This window comes from Talpa occidentalis, unplaced genomic scaffold (genome assembly GCF_014898055.3).
Source record: "Talpa occidentalis isolate TD23 unplaced genomic scaffold, MPIMG_talOcc4v2.1 talOcc4.12, whole genome shotgun sequence".
NCBI classification, from domain to species: Eukaryota; Metazoa; Chordata; class Mammalia; order Eulipotyphla; family Talpidae; genus Talpa; species Talpa occidentalis.
Window position 1 is genome coordinate 93,328,039 of NW_023601212.1, and position 25,447 is coordinate 93,353,485.

At 51.0% G+C, this 25,447-nt stretch overlaps 1 protein-coding gene across 1 annotated transcript in view; it reads right to left on the reverse strand.

Moving 5' to 3' along the window:
- XYLT1 (xylosyltransferase 1) overlaps positions 1-25,447 on the reverse strand; it is a 275,010-nt gene that overhangs the window by 169,801 nt on the left and 79,762 nt on the right. Inside the window, exon 2 of the mRNA XM_037507547.2 lies at positions 19,201-19,239. Within this exon, the coding sequence (XP_037363444.2) occupies positions 19,201-19,239 (39 nt within the window). The remainder of the gene's footprint in view (positions 1-19,200; positions 19,240-25,447) is intronic.

Here is a 25,447-nt window from a genome sequence, read left to right on the forward strand (position 1 = left end):
CTCCCCTGTTTTGACCCCTTGCACTTCCCTCCCCTACTGGATGCCTCAGATCTATGGTTTGCCTGCAAGTTTTGTCTTCTTCCTGACCCTTTGTTCGGTTTCCCTGTATTCCAGCTACAAGTGAAACCATTGGATATTTTTCTTTTTCCTCCTGACTTATTTCACTGAGCATGTTCCCTTCCAGTGTCAGCCACGTTGCTGCAATGGAAGGCTACTCAGCGATAGCAAAGGATAAACTCATGCCTCTTGCTTCCTACCTCTTTCTTGGACTCGCAGTAGGTAAGTACTCTTCCCGCCTTTCACTTAAAAGAATAAACTCTTCAGAGCAGGGGGGAAAAAACACAACATAAATCCTCTGAATAGACGTGTTTCCTTTCTAACTACCTGGGACATGTAGAGTTTGCTGAAACCTACAAAGACCTTTCTGGAAGGAGCTTGCCATCCAGCGGGGACTAGGACAAATCCCCCCCAAATCAATTAATTATGGCTCCAATAAAAATCGGTTGCTGGCTGACTGGAAGGAAGTTGAATCAACATAGAAGGCTCATAGTATGATGAGAAAATGGAAAATCAGAAAATAAATGAACTACCCACCTGTTGCAGTGGGAATTCCGAAGGAAGAGCAAAGAATAGTCGGACCACCCTTTCCTAACTCTGATCACTCACCAGCTAACTTTCCCAATTCTGCGCTCTCCAGGCAACATTTGCAGTTCATCAACATGCTGTAACCTGCTTATTTTTTTTTCTTTAATGAATTAAGGAAGCACTACCCAGTGATTGGAGGAAAAACTAATAACATTTCTCAAAGACAGAAGGCGACTAGAAGGATGACTGGAGAATTATTAAATTCTTTAAAATCTGTCCCAATACTGCCAGAAGTGATCCTGTGAGTCACCGGTTTGTGGTGGACACTTGGAAAAGGCTGACGCGGAGCGGTGGAGAGGGAGCCTGCCTGGCTGGCTGAGAAGACTGTGTGGAGGAGGAGGGGGTGGAAAGGCACCCCAAGGAGCATAATAACTATACTAAGAAAGAGAGCCTCCCTGGTGGCGCAAGGGGTTGCGCGCAGGGCTGTGGAGTTGTCTGCAGCCTCTGCAGCGCGAGTTGGATTCCCGGCCAGGGAGCTACCCACATGGCGCAGCAGACCTCTCCTGTCTCGCCCGCTGCTCCCCTCAGCAGTGTACTTCGGTCTATCTGCCTGTTCTGTTCCCCGGCTCTGTCTCTGATGGATCTTCTCACCTCCCCCACCTCTGGCCTGTACCCCAGTTCTTGTAATCATAAATAAGCAAATCTTTAAAAAAACAAAAAGATACAGAGCAGGCAGAGAGGAAACTGACACCTCCCCAATTAACTCACTTATTAGCACTCCATGGATTTAACACAACGGAACGCAGACTGACACACTTTGGAAACATTTTCAAAGTGAGCACACAAACAATAACATTCTGAAAACTCCTAGTTAACCAGAAAACCACCCAAGGCCCCACTGCTGCTCCCCAATGTTTCCCAGTACTCTCCTGTGATTGCACTTTTCTGGTGTTTGGGGGGATCCCACTTCCTGGAAGACAGTGTATTCTAAGTGCAGATGTGCCAGCTCCAAGGTCAGGGGGCAGGGAATGGGAAAGAAGAAAAAGGTGGACCCAAGAGGTGGACCGAAGTCAATCACAGGGTGCTGACAAGTTGAAACTGGAACCCCAATCCCCACTGGTGTCTGTGTATGAGTGTAAATTCTCCCAGAGTCATCCTGGGTCACCCAAGACACACCCAGACCTTATAAAAGGTCAACTTCTAATTGGGTGAATTCCACGGAGGGTGAGTCTGAGCTCTGATCCAGCTGGGCTGACATCCCTGGAACACAGGCTTTAGCTTGTGTGCCTGGTCAGCGCCCCTTCCTGCTAGCTGCTGCCTCCCCAGGACCCAGAAACCTTGACAGTGAGGAGCAGTGCCCTGGAAGTTGCTGCCTGCTCTCTCAGATGAAGTGCAGGGTGGGTTCCTGCCTGCACCAGCCAGAGCCGGTGCTTTAAGAAGCCCTTGGAAAGGAAAGTCATATATTCCGCAATACGATATTCGTTAGACGCTATCATGGCGTTTTATAAGGTCGTATATAACGCCAGCTGTAGCTGTAAAAAATTTATTATTCAGTCCCAGAAAGGCATATAAATCCCTGCAAAGGATAGGTTTTTCTTTTTAAAAGTGGTCTAATTCTTACTACCTTTTGACTCTGTTCATTCCTGGGAGATAGTGGCTTGTACTGAACTTGCAGTATCGCGATTTCACCCAAGTTCCAGGATGCGAGACACCCCGCCACGGAGACCCTGCTCTCCCCTCCCTGCTCCAGGCTTGGTCTTCCAGAGAACCAGGTGTGGGGGGCTTCTCCTCCGCTTGCACCTTGACAAAATCAAGCTAATGCACAAACCCCTGTGTCCAAGGAGAATTTTGTCTTTCTTTCCAATGTGTCTTTTCCACACATCTCCATTTTTTCTGCAGCCTCCTCCAACTTGCCCACATCCTGCCCTGTTCACTTTGCTTATCAGTGGCCCTCAAATCTGTCCTTGTCTCCTTTTCCACTGTCACTTCTGTGGGTCATACCTTCACCGTAGCTCTTCTGGATCAAATGTGCCATCTTTGGTGCCACTGCCTCCAGACTCACCTGTCTAACCCAGTTCCCATGCAGCAGCTGGAGTGACTGCAAACTGATCTTGGATCACGGTAGTCTCCTGCTCAAACACCTTCTGTGGCTCCCCTTTGCCTACCTGATATCCCTTAAGTTCTCTGATGTGTTGTATATTATCTGGACTGGCTTTACCTACATTAGGCCCATTCTCTGCCCCCAACCTGTGCTCCAGGGACAGCCAATGTCATGTGTTCTCTCTGTCCCATCACCCCTGTCTCACCTGCCCTATTCTCATTCACCATTGAGGACATTTGTGCTTCCTCCGGGAAGCCTTTTGGAGTATTCTGGTTATACTGAGTTTTCCTACCTTATTATAAACCTTGTTTACACTCCAGAAAAGAGAAATAGCAAAAGTCCATTTACATGGGCCTCCCCGGTGGCACAGCGGTTGAGCGCTGGGTTGCGAAGCTGCACGCAGCCTCTGCAACACCAGTTAGATCCCCAGGGGCTCCCTGGCAGCGCCAGTTTGATCCCCGGCTGCTCCCCGGCCACCGAGGAGGGTCCCACATGGCGCGCAGACCTCTCCTGCCGCCGCAGCTCCCCTCAGCAGTGTACTTCGGTCCTTCTGCCTGCTCTGCTCCCCGCTCTGGCTCTGGTGAATTCTCTCACCCTCCCGCGCTTCTGACTGTACCCAGTGCTTGTATAAATAAATAAATAAATATTTTTTTTTTTTAAAAAAAAGTCCATTTACTTTACTACTTTCACTCATTTTGTGCTTCCTCCAGGAAGCCTTTTGGAGTGTTCTGGGTTATACTGAGTTTTCTTACCTTATTCTAGACCTTGATAATACTCCACACCTAAATAGCAGAAGTCCATTTACTTTACAACAATTCTACTATATATGGTCAGGGTGAAAAGAAGGGATGCAAGACAACTCTTCTGAACAATGTAGGTGATCCTGCTGCTCTACACTGATCACCCGGTGATCATCCACCATCTTGCAATGACCTGTCCCTCCAGCTGGCCCAGGGATCCCTGTCCAGTTATCCATGGACTTGGGGACCTGGGAGAGAATTCTGGAGGAAACTGCAAAGATTTATTTCTTAATTGATTTCACTAACTATAACATAAAACGTGCCCTTCGGTTATGAATGTGGGCAACAGACCACAGAGACAGTGGCAAACCCTGAGACTCTCACACCAGTGGGAATTACAGATATTTCCATATCACATTGCTTTGGTAGCAGATGTCTCAAAATATTATTTACACTTGTCACTGCTTCAAAATTATGGTAGCTATTAGACCTGCCACCAAATTTAGTTACTTAATGTGTTAATAGAGATGCAAATGCATTATCACACTACACATTTGTTATTTGTATTTGTATATGCCACTTGATAGCGATGCTTTGCTATCACTGCTGCTTTTGCCCCCCTATGCACTTGTATTTTGCATTTAAAAATCTTATCCAGAGAAGGGGAAGAGAGATAGATTTCACCAAAAGCCAAAGGATAAGGTCTAGGACACCTGCTCTTGGTGGGGGCTCCCTGGGCACAGGGCAGGGGCCCTGCACCTCCAACCTGGGTACTGAACAGCGGTCAGCACAAAGCAGGGGTAATTTTTTTGAGTGGAGATCTCTAGCTAGCTCTATCGCCACCCTCCCTCCTTTCCCTGTTTCCTCCCTTCCTTCCATCTGTTGGTCAGTCTATCATCTTTTTATCCATCTCCTCACCTGGTATAATCCACAGTCCCAACTACCCACACATCCCTTGATTCAGTCCTGCAGCACAGCCGTGGACTTGGTTGGGAGCAAATGTGACTAAGTGTGTAAAAAGGTGACGTGGTTCTCATGTGTGGCCTTGCACATTACCCCGTATGGCTGACTGTCCCCCAAGCACCCAGCTCAGAGCTCTGCCACAGCTCTCCGCCCACCCCTGGGGTCCCCAGCACAGGTACAGCACAGGCCTGTCTCCAGTTCAGGTGCACCCCCAAAGCCAGGTGATGATGAGTTGGATTTTGATCCTCAACATATCAGTGGTGGAGCCTTAAAGGCAATCAGGGCCATTACTGATGCCCCCATCTGCATGGCACAGCGGGTGAGAACCCTGCCCCCCAGCATCCCCTATAATACACAGGACCCAGGCTGATTTACCCTGCTCCTTTCTGCCTCACTCTCACTGTCTGATAGGGGTCACAGGGAGATCAGGTGAGTGGACACAGGTAAGCACCTGGCACAGCAGGCACTCGGCAAGCCTTAGTGACCTTACCCAGCCCACATCACCAAAGCAGCAGAAGGCACCGCCAGCAAGGGGGCTAGGGGATTTGCTGAGACCACACTTTTAAAAGGCTTCAACCTCATATTGTGGTCAGCTCTATGGGTTGGTTTGAATGTTTGTCTTTGACTTTTGTTTGGTTTCTCTATATTCCACCTGTAAGTGATACCATCTGGTGTTTATCTTTCTCCTTCTGGCGTATTTCACTTAGCATAATCCCTTCCAGCTCCATCTGTGTTGTCACAAATGGCATGAATTTATCTTTTTGATCACTGAGTAGTATTCCATTGTGTATACAGATTACATTTTCTGGATCCACCCCTCTATCTTTGGGCACAATCCTGGCCATTGTAAACAGCACTGCAATAAACACAGCGGGGTAAAGAAACCCAGGATACCTTCTAGCTTTGGGCTGGAGCAGTAGGTGAAGGGATATTTTTTTCACTTACATGAAAACAGGAGACAGACAGTTTCACCTAAATATTCACCTAATAGGTGCTTAAAGAAGAAGAAGAATAAAACAAAAACTACTTCAACCCATGGGAATCTAAAATGCAAATCAACCCAGCAAGATACTGTATTACCATTTGGTTTGACACAGACGATAAAGATTGGTAATCACCAGTGCTTTTGAAATGGGAAACAGGAAATCACTTTGATAGGTGATTTGAAGAAAACTTCTACAGAGGACAGTGCAGCTAAGTCTGTCAAAATGTGAAAGGCCCACCCCCTCTGAGCCAGCACCCCCACTCTAGTCATTCACCCTCAGAGCACACATTCAGTGGGGAGCAGAGAGTGTGGGAAAGGACAGCATTGCTCAAGGGGTAGGCAAAGGAACAGCCTAAATGTCACCAACCGACAAAGCCATTCAAGAGATGTTTTCTAGGATAAACAGATTTAATTCATGTATTCATTACTTACTGACTAGATACGGCATTGCGGACACGGTCCTGGGTTCTGGGATAGAGACGAAATAGAAGGTAGTTAAAAGTAATGTGGAAGCATAATAGGTGTTGATATAAAATGAGGCCTAAGATGTAGAAAAGTAACAGCTATTATAAAATATATTTCGGGGCCTCCTGGTGGCGCAAGGGGTTAAGCACAGCACTATGAAGGTATCAGAAGCCTCTGCAGCATGAGTTCAATCCCACAGCCGGCCAGGGAGCAACCCACATGGTGCAGCAGACCTCTCCTGTCTTGCCTGCTGCTCCCCTCAGCAGTGTATTTCAGTAGATCTGCCTGTTCTGCTCCCCACTCTGTCTCTGGTGAATCCTTTCACCCCCTGCACCTCTGGCCTGTACCCCACTTCTTGTATGCATAAATAAATAAATCTTTAATATATATATACACACTTCATTAGATTCAATTTCAAGGAAAATGAATAAAAGCCTGTTTATGCACACATGTTCCCCCCCCCCAACTAATATGCAAAGAGCAAACCTAGAAGGAGAAACAAGAAAACTGTTAATAGTAGTTGCCTCAAAGACTCAGTAAAGGGGTAGAAGGAATTTGCTTTTCACTTAATACTTTTGGATGAAATAACTTGATTTATTTTTTATCATATGGTTATAGTGCTTCATATGTTTCCAGACTACAGTAAGTCCAGCTGGCTCTACCCTCAGAACCAACCAAAGTCCAACCACTTCTCTTGGCCTTTGCTGTAACACACTGGTCCAAACCACCACTGCATTGCCCTGGATCCCACCACGGCCTCCTCCCTCACCCAGCTCCCTGCTCCCGAACTTGACCACCTACAGTGCGTTTCCAGCAGGGCAGCATGCTGCCTCTTCTCAAAAGTCAGGCCATGTCACTGCTCAGAATCCTCCAGAGATTTCTCAACATGGAGTGAGAGCAAACTCCTTTCTAAAACCTACTTATCTGGCCCCTCTTCATCACTCTCTCTTGCTTGGCCTACCACACCAGCCTTTGCTGTGCCATGAACATGCCAAGCGCAACCTACCACAGGGCCTTTGCACTGGCTGTGCCCTAAGCCTCCATCACTGCTGTGCCTGCTCGCGCCACTCATGCTTTTCAGGTCTTTACTCAAATGCTGTCTCACTGCCAGGCAGCTTACTGACCCACAGAAGTCAGACAGCAGCCCCTCCTCTGGCCTGGCCTGGCCCACCCCCGCCCAGCCTTATTTCTCATCACGAGTGACCGTCTGACATAACATATAGATACACAGCTCTCTGGGACAGTCTGTCTCAAAGCTCAGGAGAGCAGGGACTTCTGTCTCTTCTGCTACTCTAGCTCCAGCCCCAAAAATGAGGTCTGGCCCAGGGTAGGCGCTCAATAAATATTCAGTGAATTAATCAGTAATATGATAATAACAGGATAATACAAGCTCCCATTGACAAGAGCGACCATGAAAAGCAAATTCAGAAAGACTTCAAGTCCCCAAAGGAAAATTTAAAAATAAACAAAAATGAATAAACCCAACACATTCCCTGCCAGTCCCCTGCAGAGCAGGGGCGGAGGAACTCCCAACAACAAACTGACACATAAACACCGAGGCCCGCACAGCGCGCAGCTTGTTGCAGCCCACGCTCCGCACACAGCGCTCTTTCAACTCGTCCAGGGAGCAAGGACCAGCCTGTGGGATCGCGGGCCGGGGAGTGACTTGGAGTAAATATCAAACGGTTCTGAACACACTACAGCGTCAGTCCCCAAGCCGCAGACGGTTTCCAGGCGGCTCGTCCCCCGAGACACCCAGACCCCAGACAGCCGGTCGCCCCCACACGGGGCTGCGGACGGAGCCAACCTGGGACCCAGCCCTCCGTCTGCCAGGCTCCAGGGCTGCCACCCAGAAGCCCCCAGGCCAAGGTTCTGAGCCCAGGCTTGGGGGCCCCGCGCCCCAGGAGGCACCAGGCGTTCACCTTTCTGTGCCTCCGGGTTGGCCCGGCTTCCTCACCGGCCAGAGGAACGGCACTGCTCTCCCGGGCAGCCCGCTCACCCACAGCACACAGCACGCGCTGATTTGTTCGCAAGCCCGGTCCACGTGCGGTCACCTGAGGGCAAAACCTTAAAATTGGAGACATTTCTGGGGAGGTGACCAACGAGCAGCTGTCGCCCACCTCTCCTGCCTGCACTGTTTCTTACAGTGGCAGCCGTGGGGGCACAAGGTCACTGCAAATCAGGCCCGGTCAGGCCAGTGGATCTCTGTGGGGTTGATTCTGTCCCCGGGGTCATGGGGCCATTACCATAAGGGTAGGGGTGCTACTGGCATCCAGGGGTCCAGACAAGGGAAGCTCCTGCAACGCACAGGACGGCCTCCACAATGAAGAACAATCCAGCCCCCAAGTTAGGGCTCTGGCTGAGCAAGCCCGTGGGGTGGGTAAGCAGGGAAGGAATGAGGTGGCCCTAGGGAGGGGGGACCCTTAGGGGCTGGGCAGGCTGGGGACAGGGCAGGGTCAATGGGACCTTGTTGCCCTCCACCATGGGCTGCTGTGAATTATGGGGGCTCCTGATGAGGGGTCAGCGTGACTGGACCACGGAGCTGGGAGCTGCCACCACCCATGGGAGGGGATGGCCCAAGGGCGTCTCTTCTCTAGAAAAGCTGTCCCTGCCTCTTCCTTCTGGTGACTGCTCCAGTCCTAGCTGGGCCTTGCACACACGGTGACCCCTTGGGCCCCAGTGTCTCGGCCCGTCACCCAGCTCAAGCACCTGGTCCACTTGCCAAAAAGACCCCACCAGATGCCGCAAGAAATGAGTAGCATTTTAAAATTAGTATTTTAATGAATACTACTTCCCACTCTGCAAAGAGGGAACCAGACATTCAAATAGAGAACAAAGAATGTTCCAGAAAGAGCAGACAGTAAATCCCAGCAAAATCCCTTTACTCTTGACATGGCCTGGGCTGAGAGACAAAGCAGGGAGCCTGCCCCCCAGGTCTGTCGCTGACACAAGGGACAATGGTGTGTCCAAAGGGCAACCTCTTAACATCCCTGAGGAGGTAGGTGTTGTCATAGTGGCTTTAACAGAGGTCCAAGAGGGTGAGAGTCTTCTGGAAGGTAATGCATTTGGGAGGGAAAGAGGCCAAAATGGAAGCCAGGACTCCAGGAGTCAGATCAGCGGGCAAGCTCCATTGCTTAACACCTAGTAGCCCACCCTGTCATCCCAGTGCCCCGGGAGGCAGTGACTGCTGGCACCTCAAGAGTTTTCAAGATGTCAAAAGGAAAATTCAAGTCCCCAAAGGAGAGGGGAGCCGGCAAGCAGGCAGTCTGCCCCGAAGGCCAGAGCCCCCCCAGAGCCTTCCCTTGTCCACTCTGGCTGGGACCCTTGGAGGATTCAGACTCTTGTCTGTCCAGGGGGCTGTCTGTCCACGAGCACATGACCCAGGGGCCTGGGGAGGGAAGGGGACTGAGAGGAGCAGGTCCAGGGAGCACCAGGACCCACTCATGTCCTCACCACCAGCTCATGTCTGGGGGCTCAGTGGGGCATCTACTTGCCAGTTTTTCCAGAGGCCCCGAGGCCTGCGTGCAACTGTGTGTCTAGGACCGTGACATCCTGAGAAAGTCACTGCACCCACACCCAGTGCCAGTCACACTGAGGCAGTGAGCACCCCCTGAGAAGCCCCTTCAGAGCTGGCGTTTCTGCCAGCATCGGGCGTCTGGGACTTTCCTTCTCGGACAGTAAAACTGCGCCGCTGTCCTCATCCCCCCCGCCCCCCCCATCTGGCGCCCACCCTGCAGCTAAGTGCAGTTTTCCGTCCAGTCCCCTCCAGTGGAAAAATAAGAGCTACAGTTCCCAGAAGAAAATGAGAAGGGATTATTATTATTAATAAGACGTTCCTTTCCAGAAAGGCAGCTGAGCCAGGCAGGGAGGGCTGCGCGGAGGCTGGCGCTGGGCTGCCCCACCTCTCCCTCCTTCCTGCCGGGAGCGGACTCCCAGCCTCCCGGCCAGGGCCCCCGGGTGGGGATGATGGCGCTGGCCCTACTGGTGCTCGCAGGGGTACAGTGACAGGCAGTGGCTCTTCTGCTTCCCTGCGGTGTGAAGGCGATCCACGGGAGTGGGTGCGGGCTGGCGGAAGTCATGTGTCTGTCTGTCTGTCTGTCTGTCTGCTCCAGGGCAGCAGGGAGGAGCTGAAGGCCTGCCTGCCCCTTGGAGGCCTAGGCTTGAGCGCCTCCCGGATGAAGAAGCCTTCACTGTCTTGAAGCAGTGAAGACAGGGGTATGAGCCGGGACAGGACCCGCGGCAGCTCATCTCTTGCGTGGGTCCAGCACTTTATTGAGCACAGCGGTGTTGCAAATGTTTGTTTCTGGGCTTGGTCTGGGGGGCGCTTGTCACAAATAGCATGGCAGCCATGATCCTCTGTCCAGAAAAATGCCCCCCTCCCACCATGGGGCAGCCCCTTAAGAGCTTTGCCGCCCCTTGTGTCCTTCCTGGGGCCTCTCCTTCGGTGAAGCCCTCCTGCTTTATCAAAACATGGTGTGAAATGACAGTGACTGTCCTGCTCTGCCCCTTGGGGTACACCACAGGCAGGTGCAGGTTAGCAAGGCATTGGGGGAGGCTTAACATCCAGCTCAGGGCTCCCCAAGAAACAGATGGTGCTCGTCCAGAGGACAAGAGGAGAACCACCTCGGTGCCACTGCGGGGAACTGTCAGCCCAGGGAGCGGTGTCATCACATCCTGGAGCAAGAAGCTGCAGCTACGGGATGGGGCAGCCTGAAGGAGCTGTGGCCTCACGAGCAGGCACAGCCAGCCCATGCAAAGTGACCCCCAGATTGCGATCCCCCACCCACCCATCTCCTGCCAGTGCTGCCCCTTGGAGGAAGCAGTGAGTAGCCTACGTGGATGAAATCCACCAAGAGCAGCCTCTGAGGGCTCAGAGGAGGAAGGGGAAGGATAGAGAAAGAATCTGCATGGGAATGGGGGGCAGAAGACACCCACATGCTTCATCTCAGCCGAGACTTCCTGGCCTGCCACTAAGCAGCTGAGTCCTGTGGGTTTCTCACTCTGTCAAGTACAAAGGTGGCCCCGGGAGCCCTCAGGTGTGAGAGGCCTGGCCTGGCCCCAGGCCTCATGTGGCCATGTAGGAGGGTCACGCTCCTGGAGCGAGTACTGGACCTCTCAAGGCCTCGGTGCCTTCACCTGCAGAGGGGCGCCAGAACCCCTTCCCAGCCCCTGCGTCTTGTCACATCATGCGAGATCACAGAGCGAGGCCTCAGCAAAGGCCTCAGCACAGAGGAGACCCACAAAATGGTTAGCCGCAGCATCTGAGGCCCCTCCAGGGCTTCCGCTCCCTAAGTCTGGGTCCTGGGTACTGGCTTTTATATGCCTCCTACGCCTGGACGCCTGTTGTGCTGCTCTTTTATATGAAAGTGATTTTCTTGACTGAATGATCTTGATAACTAGAACTTTCAAACCCAGCTGAATATTCCTAGCACCAGAACCTTTGCTTCGGGGCACAGCCCCCAAGCCCCACAGACTGCAGCCTAAGCCTCGGAGATCTGGGGACATGCGATGTTTATGACAACCGTTAGCAGTGTCTCCTCGCTCAGTCCCCAGCTTGTAATTTGATGCAAATCCGGTGACAGTGACTTGTTACTCAGCTGGCATCACCACGGGCGTCCGCTCAGTCCTTGGCGTCAGGGAGCGGGGCTGTGAGACGATGCTGTCTGCTGGAAGGGAAAAGTGTGCCTCCTCCCCAGGTGCCATCCCTGCTTGCTCTCCACAGCAGACCCCCCGCCCCCCACAGCCCTGGGCCTCGGTTCTCAGCCTAGAATTCACTCTAGATGGACAGATGTTTCCAGACCCACCTGATTCCAATTTTCCACGTGAGTGATCTCTACCTCCATCTCCATTCGTACCCACCTCTACCTATAGCCATGACAACACCTATGTCTATAACTACACCTACATCTCATCCACAGCTCCAGCTCCGGCCTGTCGACTTCTAATCTAGCTCCACAGAAAGTCATAGCTGTGTCTTATGTAAATGTACATTACATTGTATACATTAAACATAATGTATGCACATTTTATATATAATCAAGTTATAGATATATAAATATATCAATGTGTCACTATCTAGTAAGATCTATATCTCAGCAACATAGCAATGAAGGCGATGGTGTGTCATTTGTAACCTGGCCCGAATTCAGCCTCCACTGCTTACCGACTATATCACTTTTTTATTTTTTAAGATTTATTTATTTATGCATACAAGAGCTGGGGTACAGGCCAGAGGTGTGCGTAGGGCGGTGACAGGATTCACCAGAGACAGAGTGGGGAGCAGAACAGGCAGATCTACTGAAATACACTGCTGAGGGGAGCAGTGGGGAGACAGGAGAGGTCTCCTTTGCCATGTGGGTCAGCTCCCTGGCCAGCCAGGGAATTGAACTCGTGCTACAGTGACTGCGATAGCTTGTTAGCACTGTCTTTAATCCCCGTGCCACAAGGGAGGCCCCTATATTACTTCTAAAGGGAAGCTTGAGTTTCTTGGTTCATCTGTAAAATGGGCTGAGGTTAGTGCCAGTTCCATGGAGTTCTATTTCCTGATGAGCAGATGGTAGATGCCAGGCCCAGATTCTAGTTATTGGCAAGTGGTTGAACTTCTCTGTGCCTCACTTTCTCTTCCGCAAAAGGAGATCATAGCAATACTTTCCATGGGGGGACTGTGTGAGGTCTGAGCAGAGGCAAGTAAAGAGCTTACTTAGAACAGCGCCTGGCACGTACCGTAAGCTTGCACAAATGTGAGCTAAAAATACTCAATTTACAAATACGCGGAACAAGGTGCAGTTCCCGGTTCCTGGCAAACATTCTGGCAGGGCGTGTCAGTTGGTCCTGACGTGAGCAACCATATTGAGTGTTCTCAGTCAGGGTTAGGCTCAAACTGTCAATATCTTGGGCATAGCTGTCTCCCACCAAGAATGGAGGAATAGAGATCTCCACATGATCTATTTTTTGAAACAGCACATGTGGCTGCACTTTGGGGAACTTGCTGGCTATTTGTGGACTGTTGCATCATATCGTTCACCCTGAGTCATACGGACTAGAAAGGAGCCTGTGGCCAGAGGACCACAAACCCTCCCTGAGAACGTTTCCACTGCCGGGGTCCGGCCTCCTGGCCCAGTGAGCAAAGCCCCTGCCCGGCAATGGTCCAACTATTTACCACCCTGTCCCACCCACGCCAGAGCCCATTACAGACCCAACAAATCAGAGATGGCGGAAAAGATCGTGGTAGAAGGATTTGGCCTGTCCCCAAACCTGCCTCGTCTGCTCCACAGAGGTTCTGCTCCCCCACGGAGGCTGGCGGGAGGAAAGCAGATGGGCTGAGAAGCAATTCGATGCCTCTCAACAGATGCTGGGCACCATAAGAATTAATGGGCTGGAGACTCAGGTACGAACCATTCAGAAGCTCCCTCATCACTTCAAAACCACTCTCTATGGAGGAAAAGGTTAATCGAAGCTCTGAGCGGGAAGACGGCAGTTGCTTTAATCCTGGAGTGGGCAAGAGCTGCTGAGAAAGAAGTTTGCACAGAAGAGGCTGTGATCTGCCCCTAGAAGCCAGGCCTGCCTAAGCATCCCAATCTTTGCAAAGCCTGCTCCATGGCCCAGAAGCCGCGGGCAGTCCCTCTCCCAACCCCCACCTACAAGCTGGGTCTTTAATTTTTGTATTTTTTGCTTTCTTTTTAACACTGCACAGTCTGCACTGACAAGCCATCAATCCCTCAGGAAACCATCTCTGAGAGGTGTTTTTCCTTCTACTTACTTGATGCACAGGTTCATACATATCGTGCGTCATGACTCTGTGTGCATGGCCAGTCACCGTCAAGGCCAACCTAGAGACTTTGGGGGAGCGTGTGTCATGGCCTGGAGGCAGGATCAGTCTGCTACCAAGCAGAGAGGGTGACCTCCCAGCATAAACAAGAACACCAAGGAAGGAACAAATCACATCTCTCTACATGGTCGCAATGACCTGGCTGGGACTGCCTGCAAAATAGGCTGCACACAGGACACGGGTTACCCCAGGGTTTCTCACCGTTGGCTACTGACATTTGGGGCTGATGATTCTTGGAGCAAGAGGGCACTGTCCTCTGTGGGATGTTGAGTAAGTGGCATCCCCGAGCTTGACTCACCAGGTATAAGCAGCATTTCCCCCGCCCTCAAGTTGTGACAACCCAAAATGTCTCTAGACATCACCAAATGTCCCCTTAGGAAAGCAAAATGGGCCCCAGTTGCAAACCAGTGGTGTAGACTGAGGCTTCAGTTCAGTTGAGCACACACCAGCTAATGTGCTCATGGCTATTATCAGTGGACTTCTCAGCAAAGCCCCGTCATCAGCACTGCAGTCTGGGACCCAAAGTTCCCTCGGCCCCGTCAAAATGGTCGAACAGAACGTTGGGGTGACCAGATGGCTCGCAAGCTCAGCCTCTTTCCTTCCCTTCCCCTGCCTTGGCCCTTCTCCTTCACCCCTGCCTGATAAGGTGAGCCCTGATTCATCCTGACGTCCTGATGGTGCAAAGGCATTGAAGGCGCATGAAGAAAGCAGCACTGTAATTGATTCTAAGGAAAACTGGCATCATTTTTGTAGGAGCCCACATAGAATATGCAAAGCTTTCAGAACACGCCGACTGTGGGCGCTGCCCCAGATTAACTATTTCTCAACCCCAAACCACCTCCAGAGAGACTTCCCCAGACAGACTCACCTGAAGCACCCAGGCACCCTCCTTACAACATGCATGTCTCGTTTCTGGTTGTTTATCACCACCTGAAATCGGGGGTGTGTTTCGTTTGTCAATTTACTATCAGATGGCCCCAACCAGAATGGATGCTGGGGGGGCAACGACCTTCCGTCTCGCCACTGCTTAGTCCCAGCATCAAGCACAGGGCCTGATCCGATCACCGTTTACCGAATAAGCAGATGCATGAATGGATTTGCATAGGTGTCATTTCTAAAGCATGAACTTTCTTCCACCCACCAGTCATTTTCCTCACAGTTTTGTTCACAAGCCTCATGGCTTTGGTATCACCTTTAAAAAATATGTATGTAACTCCCTCTGCTTACACCCCCAGTGAGTCGATCAAAGAAACTCAAGTACTTGGTTGGCTGCTGAGAGCTAGGCAGCCAGGAGAGTTCCTCTTCATGCCTTGATCTTCAAGTCCTGAGAGGGACCTCAGTGGAAACCAAGGTCCACTCCCTCCACGCAGAGCCAACTTCACAAACACCCAGACTGACAAGTCTTTACTGAAGAGTTCCTTTATCACAGTTCCCAGTCTTCTCAGTGTCTGAGGAGAGGCCATTAACTAATTTGCAGTGAAGCTATTATGGGGGGAGGCGGGTAGAGAAACTAAAATTAAATGACAGGAGGCCTTGCCAGTTGGAGTAGATTCAGCGATGATAAGCCATCTTGGAAATCAACAAGAAAGAGACAAATAATGAACATTCAAATTTATCAAAAACACTGCTGATGTGCAGGGAGGTGTTTCATCTTTGTTGTTTTAAAGTACGTTTTTATTGGGTCCATTGCTTAAACCACTTTGCCCGTAAGTCTTGTGGCAAGCGATCTGTCAGGGAGTTACTGTGCAAAGCTTTCTTTAAAAAAAAAAAAAAAAAAGATTTATTTATTTATGCATACAAGAACTGGGGTGAAAACCAGAGGTGCAGGTGGCGAGAGGACTCACCAGAGAGAGTGGGGAGCAGAGCAGCAGATCTACCAAAATACACTGCTGAGGGGAGCAGCAGGAGAGGTCTGCTGTACAATGTGGGCCAGCTCCCTGGCCAGCCTGGGGATTGAACTTGTGCTGCAAGTGGCAGGCAGCAGCTTGACAGCACTGTCTTTAATGCCTGCACCACCAGGGAGGCCCTGTGCAAAGCTTTCTTGCTTCCTTTCTCCCTCTTCACCCCCTTCCCTATCATCTAACTAGCTATTTATCCATGCACATGTGTGGTTACCTTTGCAAAGCATCACCTATCTGTCAGTCTGTTTATCAATCTATCCATCTGTCCATCATATGGACCTGGTGCATGTAATAGGCCTGCTTTTCTGGCTTCACCTGAACTATTAGCAAATCATTCTACTGGTCAAGGCAAATTTATTTTCTGGAACAATAAAGTTTGGAAAGACAGATTCAATGTCATATCATCCTCCAATGCCATGTGCTTCCTGTGTGACCTTGGGTAAATTACTTAACCTCTCTGACCCTGCATCTGGAAATTGGGTGGCCTAAGAGCACTTATGGAATGATGGCACTTGAGGAGTCACAGGGAGAAGTCACCTCTTGTCAAACGGTCAATGTCAGTGAGGGTGAGAATCATGATAATGTCCCCAAGCTCATCACCACTTCACTTCAAACTCCTTCCAGACACTTTCTTTTTTTTTTTCTTTCTCATTTTTAGGTTACCTAGTTCCTGCATCACCAGTACATGCAGACTAGGAAGCACTCAACATGGCCAGCCAGGCCGACCTTGGCACATTCCATAGGCAGCCTGCTGACGGGAAAGCTGACACCAGGGGTTTAAACCTCCCTGTGCTTCCTCATTCTATTAATTTGGCCATTGAGCAGAGAATCCTGTCGATGCCAAGAGATGCAAAGTGCTGCCGTGCTGATGGCGGCATCAGAGGAGCCCTCCACAGACTGTCCATCACCCCCGCTCAGAACAGATGCATGGGGACTGACCCCCAGGCACTGGGTGAGGCTGCTGCCCTGCGTTAAGGAAGACGGGCTGCATGGAGGGACGGGCGCTGGGCAGCCAGTCCTTGCAGGCGGGACCTTGGGGAAGGCGAGCCACTGCTGTGTGAGCGAAACTCACAAAGCACCCATTGGCGGCACCTGTGCTCTCAGCTGGAGCAGGCAAGGCCTTTCTTGGGGACAAAGGGCGGTGGATAGAAAGTGGGAATTGACTTGGGGCTCAGAGCACAACCTTCCTCTGCATGGCCGACGCTTCCAAGCTCAGCCACCTCTGCCATCTTGCTCAGGCCACAGGGGTAATACTTGGGCTACCCCTTTCTGACAGAAAACCCTTCCCTGCTGCTCTTTTCTGACCTGCCTGCAGGCAGCTGAGTGCAATCCTGGGGGAGCCCCACCATGGGCTGAGGTCCAGCACGCAGGGAGATCTGGCCGCAGACTTGTGCCAACAGATGTGAAAATGTGCACTTTGGTCAGGTGCCAATGTCTCTTAAACACGGAGACGGAAACTCGGAAGACAACAACCTTCTACGGCTCCCTGAAGACTGAGGTCTAGAGGCACGTCTTGGTGGGAGACAAATTGACTGTTTTTGTCCAACAGTGCAGCACAAACGCACAAGTTGCCCCGTGTCACGCTGGCTGTGGCTCCAGGCCCAAGCCCAGCCCCCAGAGCTCATGGTGGCCCTAAGAGAGATCACTGTGTGCAGAGGACTGTCACACACAAAAGCCATCAGCCTATGGCTGGTCTTTCCCATGGAGTCACTGGGGGCTGGCTGGGGGGTATCTGTAATGGAGGGCACAGGAGGGTCGAGGACAGAATCACATGGGGTGCAGCCACTCTGCTGCCAGTCTGCTGGTGGAGGGGTCTTTCTGAGTCTAGGTTTTGTTTCTGGGGAAGAGCTGATAACAGAGAGGGGTGCGGCACCTCCATGACATCCTGCAAGTCCTCTCCTACCAGAGGGTGGGATGGGAGACGCATGAGCTACGCCCGCAGCTCTGCAGGGGCACGCAGGTAATTCTCGGGGGTCCTTCAGGAACTCTGACATCTTATTTAATAGTGTAATATTTAAAGTTTTGCAAAAAAATATAACTGGCCCATCGAACTTGTGACTTTGCCCGCGTTATGTTAGCATAACTCCCAACGGCGTGCCAAGCTACTCCCCAGGTCTCTACCCACCTGATGCCAGCAGTAACCCACCCTCCAGTGTCTTCGGACATGGCCCAAGGTCCTCTGGGAGACAACAATATCCCTGATTGGAAACCATTAGCTTATGACAAATCTACTTTTAGAAGAAAACAAAGTTAATTTAAATAAAAGTGTATTTTAAGGTGACTTAATAGAACAGGTGCAAGTCACATGGCAGATGTGGCTAGGTGGCAGGTGAACAGCATTCATCTGGGGAAAACCAGAGCAGGGAATGGCCAAGCAGGTAGGGGAGGCCAGGCCCTGACCCCCCCCCTTGGGGCCCGCCCACTCCTCCCTCCAGCCCGCCCTGTCGTCTGGCCCTCCCAGGAGCATGTGCAACCCGGAAATGCAAGGAACCCTGAGAAAAACACAAAGAGACCCTGAGAGTCGCCTTCTCCAAACTTCTGGCTTTCTTGATGAAGTTAGTAGAAAATGGACAAGCTTGTTCCTATTGTTCCCCCTGGGAACGCTGAGGCAGGGATGTGGCGGAGCGGGCCAGGGTGCAGGCAGGAGTGAGAAGAATGAGAGGCTGCTGGGCCTCGGCAGCACGGCGAGCTCCAGAACCCCCCAGGAGCCGTCAGACGGGGCTATGCCATCTCTGACACCTGCAAACTGCTAGCCACGGCGCTCCGGACGGGCTCCATCCAGTATCTCCTATCGTCCAGCCAACCCACAGAGTCAAGGGAGGATCTGTCCAAAGACACCTCCCCTTAGCCCAGCCACCAATGGAATGGCCCCACTACTTTAAAAAGCTAAAACTCACAAGCACAGGTATAAAGCATTGACTCTGGCGACATCACTGCTTGTCATTCTCACCACACCCTCTCACAGACAGGTTCCAGATGGGAAGACACGGTTGAGAGGTTAAGTGACCTCTCGGGCCAGAAGACGCAGACCTGGGAATCCACCTGGGTCTACTGGACTCATAGCTGCTCCCGATTACCCCAAAAAGCAGCATGAAGGGCCGTTCTCACTCACTGGTCCCTTGGCCCACACGCAAGCACCATACCATCCAGGCTCCTCAGAATAGCCCCAGGATGCAAGCAGACACGGGATGCAACTTCCATCCCTGACAGCTGGGTCCTGCTGCCCTAACAGCCAAGGAGAGAAAGTTCTCCAATCACAGAATAGCAATCAAATCTCTCTGCACGGCTCCCCCCACCTCCTCGCTCTCAGCACACTCCCCTTCAGACTGCCCAGTAGAATCTGAGGACAGAGGAAAACTTAAATTTCTGAGGTCCTTTCTAGGGTGCTTTCTGACAATTGGGGTGCACACATGCACATACACACAACTGCTGGTCCATGCACACATGCATGCGCACGTGCACACACACACACACACACACACACGCACGTCCTGACAGGACAGGAGGAATGCACATGTGCCTGTGGAGCCTTTCTGAGCCACAGAGCTAGGAGATTGTACATGCTCCCTGGAGAGATGGTCCGGGAACATCTGTGCAGCCATAAGTAACAAAGACCATGAGAAGGTACTGACCTGGGTCTCCAGGGAGATCAGAGGGCTCGGGTGTGGGTCCTGTGGGGAGAAAAGAGAAGACACACATGAGTGGTGGGGAAAACTACCGGTGCAGCATCATTTGAAGACACAGCCAGATCTCAGGGCCCCCAGCATCTCCACTCCACCAGACATCAGTGCAACTTGGCCCAATCCCCACCCCCAACACTTCCTCCCACACCCAGATGATTAAGGGGAGGCTCACATTTTCCATTAAGGGGCTACCTAAGGGGACACTAGCCGGGAAATTATGCAAAATGATGATGTGTAAAGAAATAAGCAAAGCACCCTCGCCAAACATTTCCCAGTGCATTCACATCCTCCACATGAAAGAGCAGATGGGCCCATGAAAGGACTGGAACTAAACCTGCAAGAATGTAAAGTCCTCATTCAGGGCAAGACCACCAATTTGTGTCTGATCTTGGAAAGAATGAGATGGAGACAGAGAAAAAGAAGACCTTAAATCCGGGTTTGCGGAGCACAATCCAATGGGCTGGGGAAGAGCCCTTTCAGGAGAGAGAAGGCCAGAGAAAAGCCCCATTCACTCACCCTCTACAAAGCCAATGGACTGGAAAGGCTTGGTGGTAATGTCTCGGGTCATTAAACATGAACTCTGTGGGTGGGGGCAGGGTGGGTACAGAGGAGGAAGGGACGAAGGGGAGGAGGTAGAGATTTTCAGCAAGTCGTTTCCAGGGAAAACAGGAAACCTGACACATAAAGGCTATTTTTGTCTGCACTATGTTGGCTCTGAACTCAACCATCTTGGAGTCTTGATTCTGGGGAGAAACATGTTCATCTGCCTCTTCTAGAACACAGGCATGATTTTAGGGCCCTGAAGCAAACTCTGTTGGAAGTTGTGTTTTACCCAAGCAAGAGTTCCCAGCTCAAGCTTCCAGGAAGCCATGCAAAATAAGCACCAGCCCCCATGCCTATCACCTAAGCAGTGAACAAGAAGTGCAGGAATTAGGCTGTATTTTTCCCTATATATAAAGGCTCATGTCACTCAGTTTAAGTTCATCCATGTGGGTATGACAAGATGCCCTTTTTCAAGGCTGAATGATATTCCACTGTGTGCATGTTCTACATTCTCTTTGTTTATTCCTCTGTGTATACCACGTTGGATGCTTCCAAATCTTGGCTGGGAATAATGCCACAGTGAACATGGGGTGCTGATAGCACAACTCTACCTATTTAGGGTATCTGGAACAGTCACACTTAGAGACCCAGGGAACAGAATGGTGGACACCGGGAAAAGGTGGTACAATTCAAAGTATAAACTTTCCATTAGGCTAGTTGAACCCACCGAGAGGTCCGCTGTGCGCCAACAACACTGTATTGTACACTTAAAGTGGTCTGAAGAGAATGGATCTCATGCTGAGCTTCAGTATAATGAAAAGGGGGGGGGCAGTGTAGGGAACATTCTAAACCGCTGGCCCACATGAACTCTCTCGCTCACAGCTCTGTGATACCTTCACGAGGCCCAACTCTGCTCAGCAGGAGGAAAGCCAGGAAGACCCTGTGTTCTGGCCAGTTCTGACCTTAAACTCCAGATGAGGGACTCCTCTCCCCCAGTTCCAGTGCTGAGTCCAATTCCCAGCATGTCTCCAAGGGTACAGTTCGAATGGAGTTGCCAAGAGAACATCACACCAGCATGTTCACGTTCCTCCCCGGCACTGAATGTTCCTCACACCCAGAAAATGGAGGGCCCATTTCTCCCCCGCTCCCCACATTGCAGCCTCAGCACATAGCTGCTCTCAGAGAGGCCCTGAAGGAAATAGTTCGTCTTTCTCTTCAAATGCTTACTAGCTCCTTCCCCAGGGTAACCAGCGGCAGCGATGATGGGCAAGGCTTCCTTTAAGTCCCTTTACCCCAGAGAGCAGGCTCAGCCCTTACCCACCCAGCCCTCACGGAGCTCCTTGCAGCCAGCTCCCTTATCTCTCACAGGCGGGCAGAGCTGACCCTCTACTTCCAGCTCATGGCATTCATGTGCACTGCCAGGGTCTCTACCTGTGAGCATGGGAGGCGGGGCCTTCCTCCTGGGCTGCAGTGTCCAGTGAGTCAGATCTCAGCCTGCTGCCTGGGGAGGGGGGCACGCGAAGGCATCTCAGGGTCACCCTGTGTGTCTGTCTCTCCGATCCCGCCATGTAGATTTTGACTATAATAAACTGCATCTCAGACTCAAACATGAGCCTCATTATCAAATCCAGGTCCTAGCAAAGCAATGCACTGGGGTGTTGGGTGCATGCCCAGATTAATTAAGTTGTACTTCACAGCCCATTTAGCTATTGTTTGGGACTTATGCTTCATTGCTCAGAATCCCGAGTATGGAGGGGGGAGGAAATGCTATCCTGAACCCCTAAGAAGACCTTCACTGGAAAAGATCTTCCCTGGGAAACCACAGGAAACCTCTGTCAACCATGTTGACAAAACCAAGAGCGTGATCCTTGGATACACAACTCTCTATTTGGTATTCCAAGATCGGAGACCTTATGGGTACATGGTCAGGGGTGCCATATTCATTGAAAAGCTTCTGGAAGATAAAAGCACACAAGTTATCCATTTAGCATGCTAATTGACTAGCTGGGAAGAAGATACATACCCGCCAGTGGTCACAGCATTAACACTTAGCTTTCACATGCCAACACAATTTTGCTCCCCTCCCTCTGTGCTCATCGGAAATGTAAGAATTGGCCTCCACAGGTTCAGCCCAGGGAATTCAAGGTATGAATATATATATATATATATATATATATATATATATATATCTGTGAGGTCTCACTTGCAGCAACATCCTCCTTAATTGGAAAGGCTAACGAAGTGGAACCGGGTCAATGATGCTGTCTGCCTAATCCATCGTGTCTGTCTAAATTGGGACTCTTTGGTTTACAGTAGAGTAAATTCCTGTCTGTCAGAGGAAAGGCTCCCGGAGGCCAAAGGGGAATTTGCAACGTGCTCAGATGCTACAACGTTGTGCTTTTAGAATCTTAATGCAGGTACCAGGCACCGCAGAACTGCCTAAAGCAAGGAAAGCTTTTTCATATCACCTATGGTGATGACTAAATTGGGGAAGTGGAATGGGGAACTAGGTAGACTCAATGAGTAGCCCGTTTTTCTTCACCACTCCCTACTGTCACACCCTCTGGTCACGTGACTCGGCAGATCTTTGCGGAATTTGCTTCCCCATCCTTGGTGAAGTTGGGCTTAACCACTTAACTTGCTTTACCCATTGTGGGGTTAGCAGATATGACATAAGCAGAAACTTGAACTGTGTTGGTATGATTGAGCATGACTTCTTGCGTGTTTGCTGTCACCACAAGACCATGCTCCAGGGAGACACATGGAACCCACCTAGACCAAGCTTAGTTGGGATCAGCCTCCCCCCAGCCAGCCTGCAGACACAAAGAGGACAGATACTTGTTGGTTCAAGCCACTGAGTTCAGGGGTGATCTGACACATAGCATCACGGTTGCAATAATTAGCTGACAGACACTCCAAAGATTGACTTTAAAGGAATCGAAATGTGTTGACTTGGAAACAAAAGGACACACACTCTCCCTAGGTCTGCAGATATATCCCAGAACATAAAATAAGTGCAAGCAATGGCTGTCATTTATCAAGGACCTACTATGTGCCAGGCTTCATGGAAGCTGCACCATAACTCCATGAAGGAAACAGTCCACTCTCATGACCTTGCGCTACATGCGAGTTAGGCTTCTGCCCTCTTGGGCAAATGTACCTGTCCTTCTGAATTTAGTTCTATGGCAACATTAATAGAGACAATTACTCAGAATCCTCTTTGCCCTGAGATAAATCTTTTTTTTTTTTTCATTTTTGCATAGAAGAACTGGGGTGTAGGCACCAGAGGTATGGGAGGTGAGGATTCACCAGAAAAAGTAGGGAGCAGGATAGGCAGATTTACTGAAATACACTGCTGAGGGGAGTAGTGGGTGAAACAGAAGAGGCCTGATATGGCACGTGGGTCAGCTACCTGGGAGGGGATCGAACTCAGGCTATAGCAGTGATAGCACTGAGACTTAACCCCTAGGCCACCAGGGAGGCCCAAGATAAATCTTCTTGCCCAGTTTTCTTTGCTCTGATTTATTCTAGACTTTATCCCCTGGCATATTACTGAATGAAGAAGTTAGGAACAGGATGTCCCAAACCCTCAGCCCATGTGTCCCAAGATCATTTGTCAGTCTGAATAAGGAACAATTGGTTGGAACCAGGAGGGCACCCTCTAAGCCCAGGTGCCCTAAGTTCATTATTGGTCTGACTGAGAAACCATCGTGTGGCCAAGAGTGCCCCCAACCCAATTAAAAATGGAATGCCCTGATCACCAAGACAGTAACACAATGCTAAAGCAGCGGGCCCGACGTGGTTCCGGAAGGCAGGCCAGGTAATGTGAGAAAACCCAGTGGGTCCCAGTAGCCTAGGAGAGCCCACAGGCCAGAGCCAATCAGCCAGAGACACAACGTGGAGACGCCCCATGGCCAAACCCCGTTCCTTGCCCACTGTACCCATGAACACCTGCTCCCTTTCCCCTCAGCGGCTACCCACTCAGGACGCCTCTCTGCTCAGAGAGCTTTCCTGCCATCCTCCTACATATCAATAAACTACTTGCTTTTTGGTAACTCTAATCTTGATGTTGATCTTTCCTCGCAAAGACAAGAACTGAGAGAGCAGCCCCTGGGGTCCCTGGACCTTCCAAGCCTGACTCATTACCCAAGGTTTAGCGCCGTCATGAGTCGGGGTAACTGCTAGTAACTGAGTAAATTACTAGTTAAGTCATGACTAAAAACTGAAGTTCTACCCATGTTCCAGGCACTGGCATAGGCTCTATGTAGATATTCCGTATTCCCCGGGTAACCTCGAGAGGTGGATAACACCATAGTCCTTCCAGAGATGAGGAAACTGACAAGCAGCGAGACTAACCTGCTGAGGTTACACAGATAGCAGGAGCCTGGAATTGAGCCCAGCGCACTGCCCGGGAGAAGCCGGGTCCCACCCCCCCTCTGTTTCACAGGAGCTGTACTGATGAATGCAGCCCTGCCTTGGAACAAAGTCACCCCGAAAACTGGATGATGTCTATCAAGAGGAAGAATTCTTACAGCAAATGAAAGAGACCATCTTATCAGCTCCTGGGATGCTTTCTGAGCACTGTATGTATTTTAAGGCAGTAGACAGGGTTGCGTGGTTGATGGAGATGAGCACACTGGTCGAGACTAAAAAGAAAATGTGGTGACTCTGGCAGAGCAGCGCACCTCGTCACGCCAGCCGAGTCCAGCCACACGCGTGCCTGAGTTCCCACTCAGCAGCCAGCACGGCGCCTGGTAGGCACCAGGAGGGAGACAGGAGTTCAAAGAGGCTCAGTGTACACGTCTATTCCTCAAGCTGTTTAAACAGGAGCTGGAACCTGATGACAGGTCCAGGAGAAACGAACCTGGTTTGCACCGTGTGAGCCTGGCTGGTAAGACAGGAAGCCAGGTGCAGATACATTCAAGCCCTTGAAGACCAAAGGCCTCATCTGAACCAGCAATTAAGCTTTCCAAGGGACAGCGGGGAGGTGGAACGCATTCCTGTTGTTCCGAGCACACACCAGACATTTCTGCCTCTCCTGGTCGGTGCTGGGCCCTGAGCAGAGCCTCTGACCTTGGCAGGGCTTTCTCTTCCTTGGCTTTTAGGACTTCCTGAGCTCGTGTTTATTCTCAGGTGCTGAGAGGCTCTGGTGTGGCGATGATGGCCTGTGAGTCAGACTTCCCCAGGGAAAGTCAGTAGCCCGCCAGGGCCCCCTACTACACAGCACCTCCCCCGTGGTCCAGTCTGGGGGCCTGTCAGCATGACAAAGCAGGAAGCTTTCCCCGTCGGGGCGCTGTGCCTTGCTCTTCGGGTTGCTCTTCACCACCATCCCATACCAGGCACTGGGGGGCTGCAGTAAGCTCTTCAGGGGAGTAGAAGGCTTCTGCCTGCAGAGAAGCAGGCTGCTCCGAGCCCATTGAGTGGACGCTGCACCTGCGTGGATGCTGCATTTGAACTGCAGACCTCGTGCAGAGGAAGGCGAGGGTGGGCCCAGCCCTGAGTTCACATCCCACGCAGCCACCATATGTGTCTAAGCAGGCTGCGCTCTCAAAATCCACAGATCAGGTCTTTCAGAGAAGCTGATTTTCCTATAGTTCTGGAGGCTGGAAGTGGCCGATCAAGGTCATTTTCCTGCGAGGCCTCCCTCCCCAGC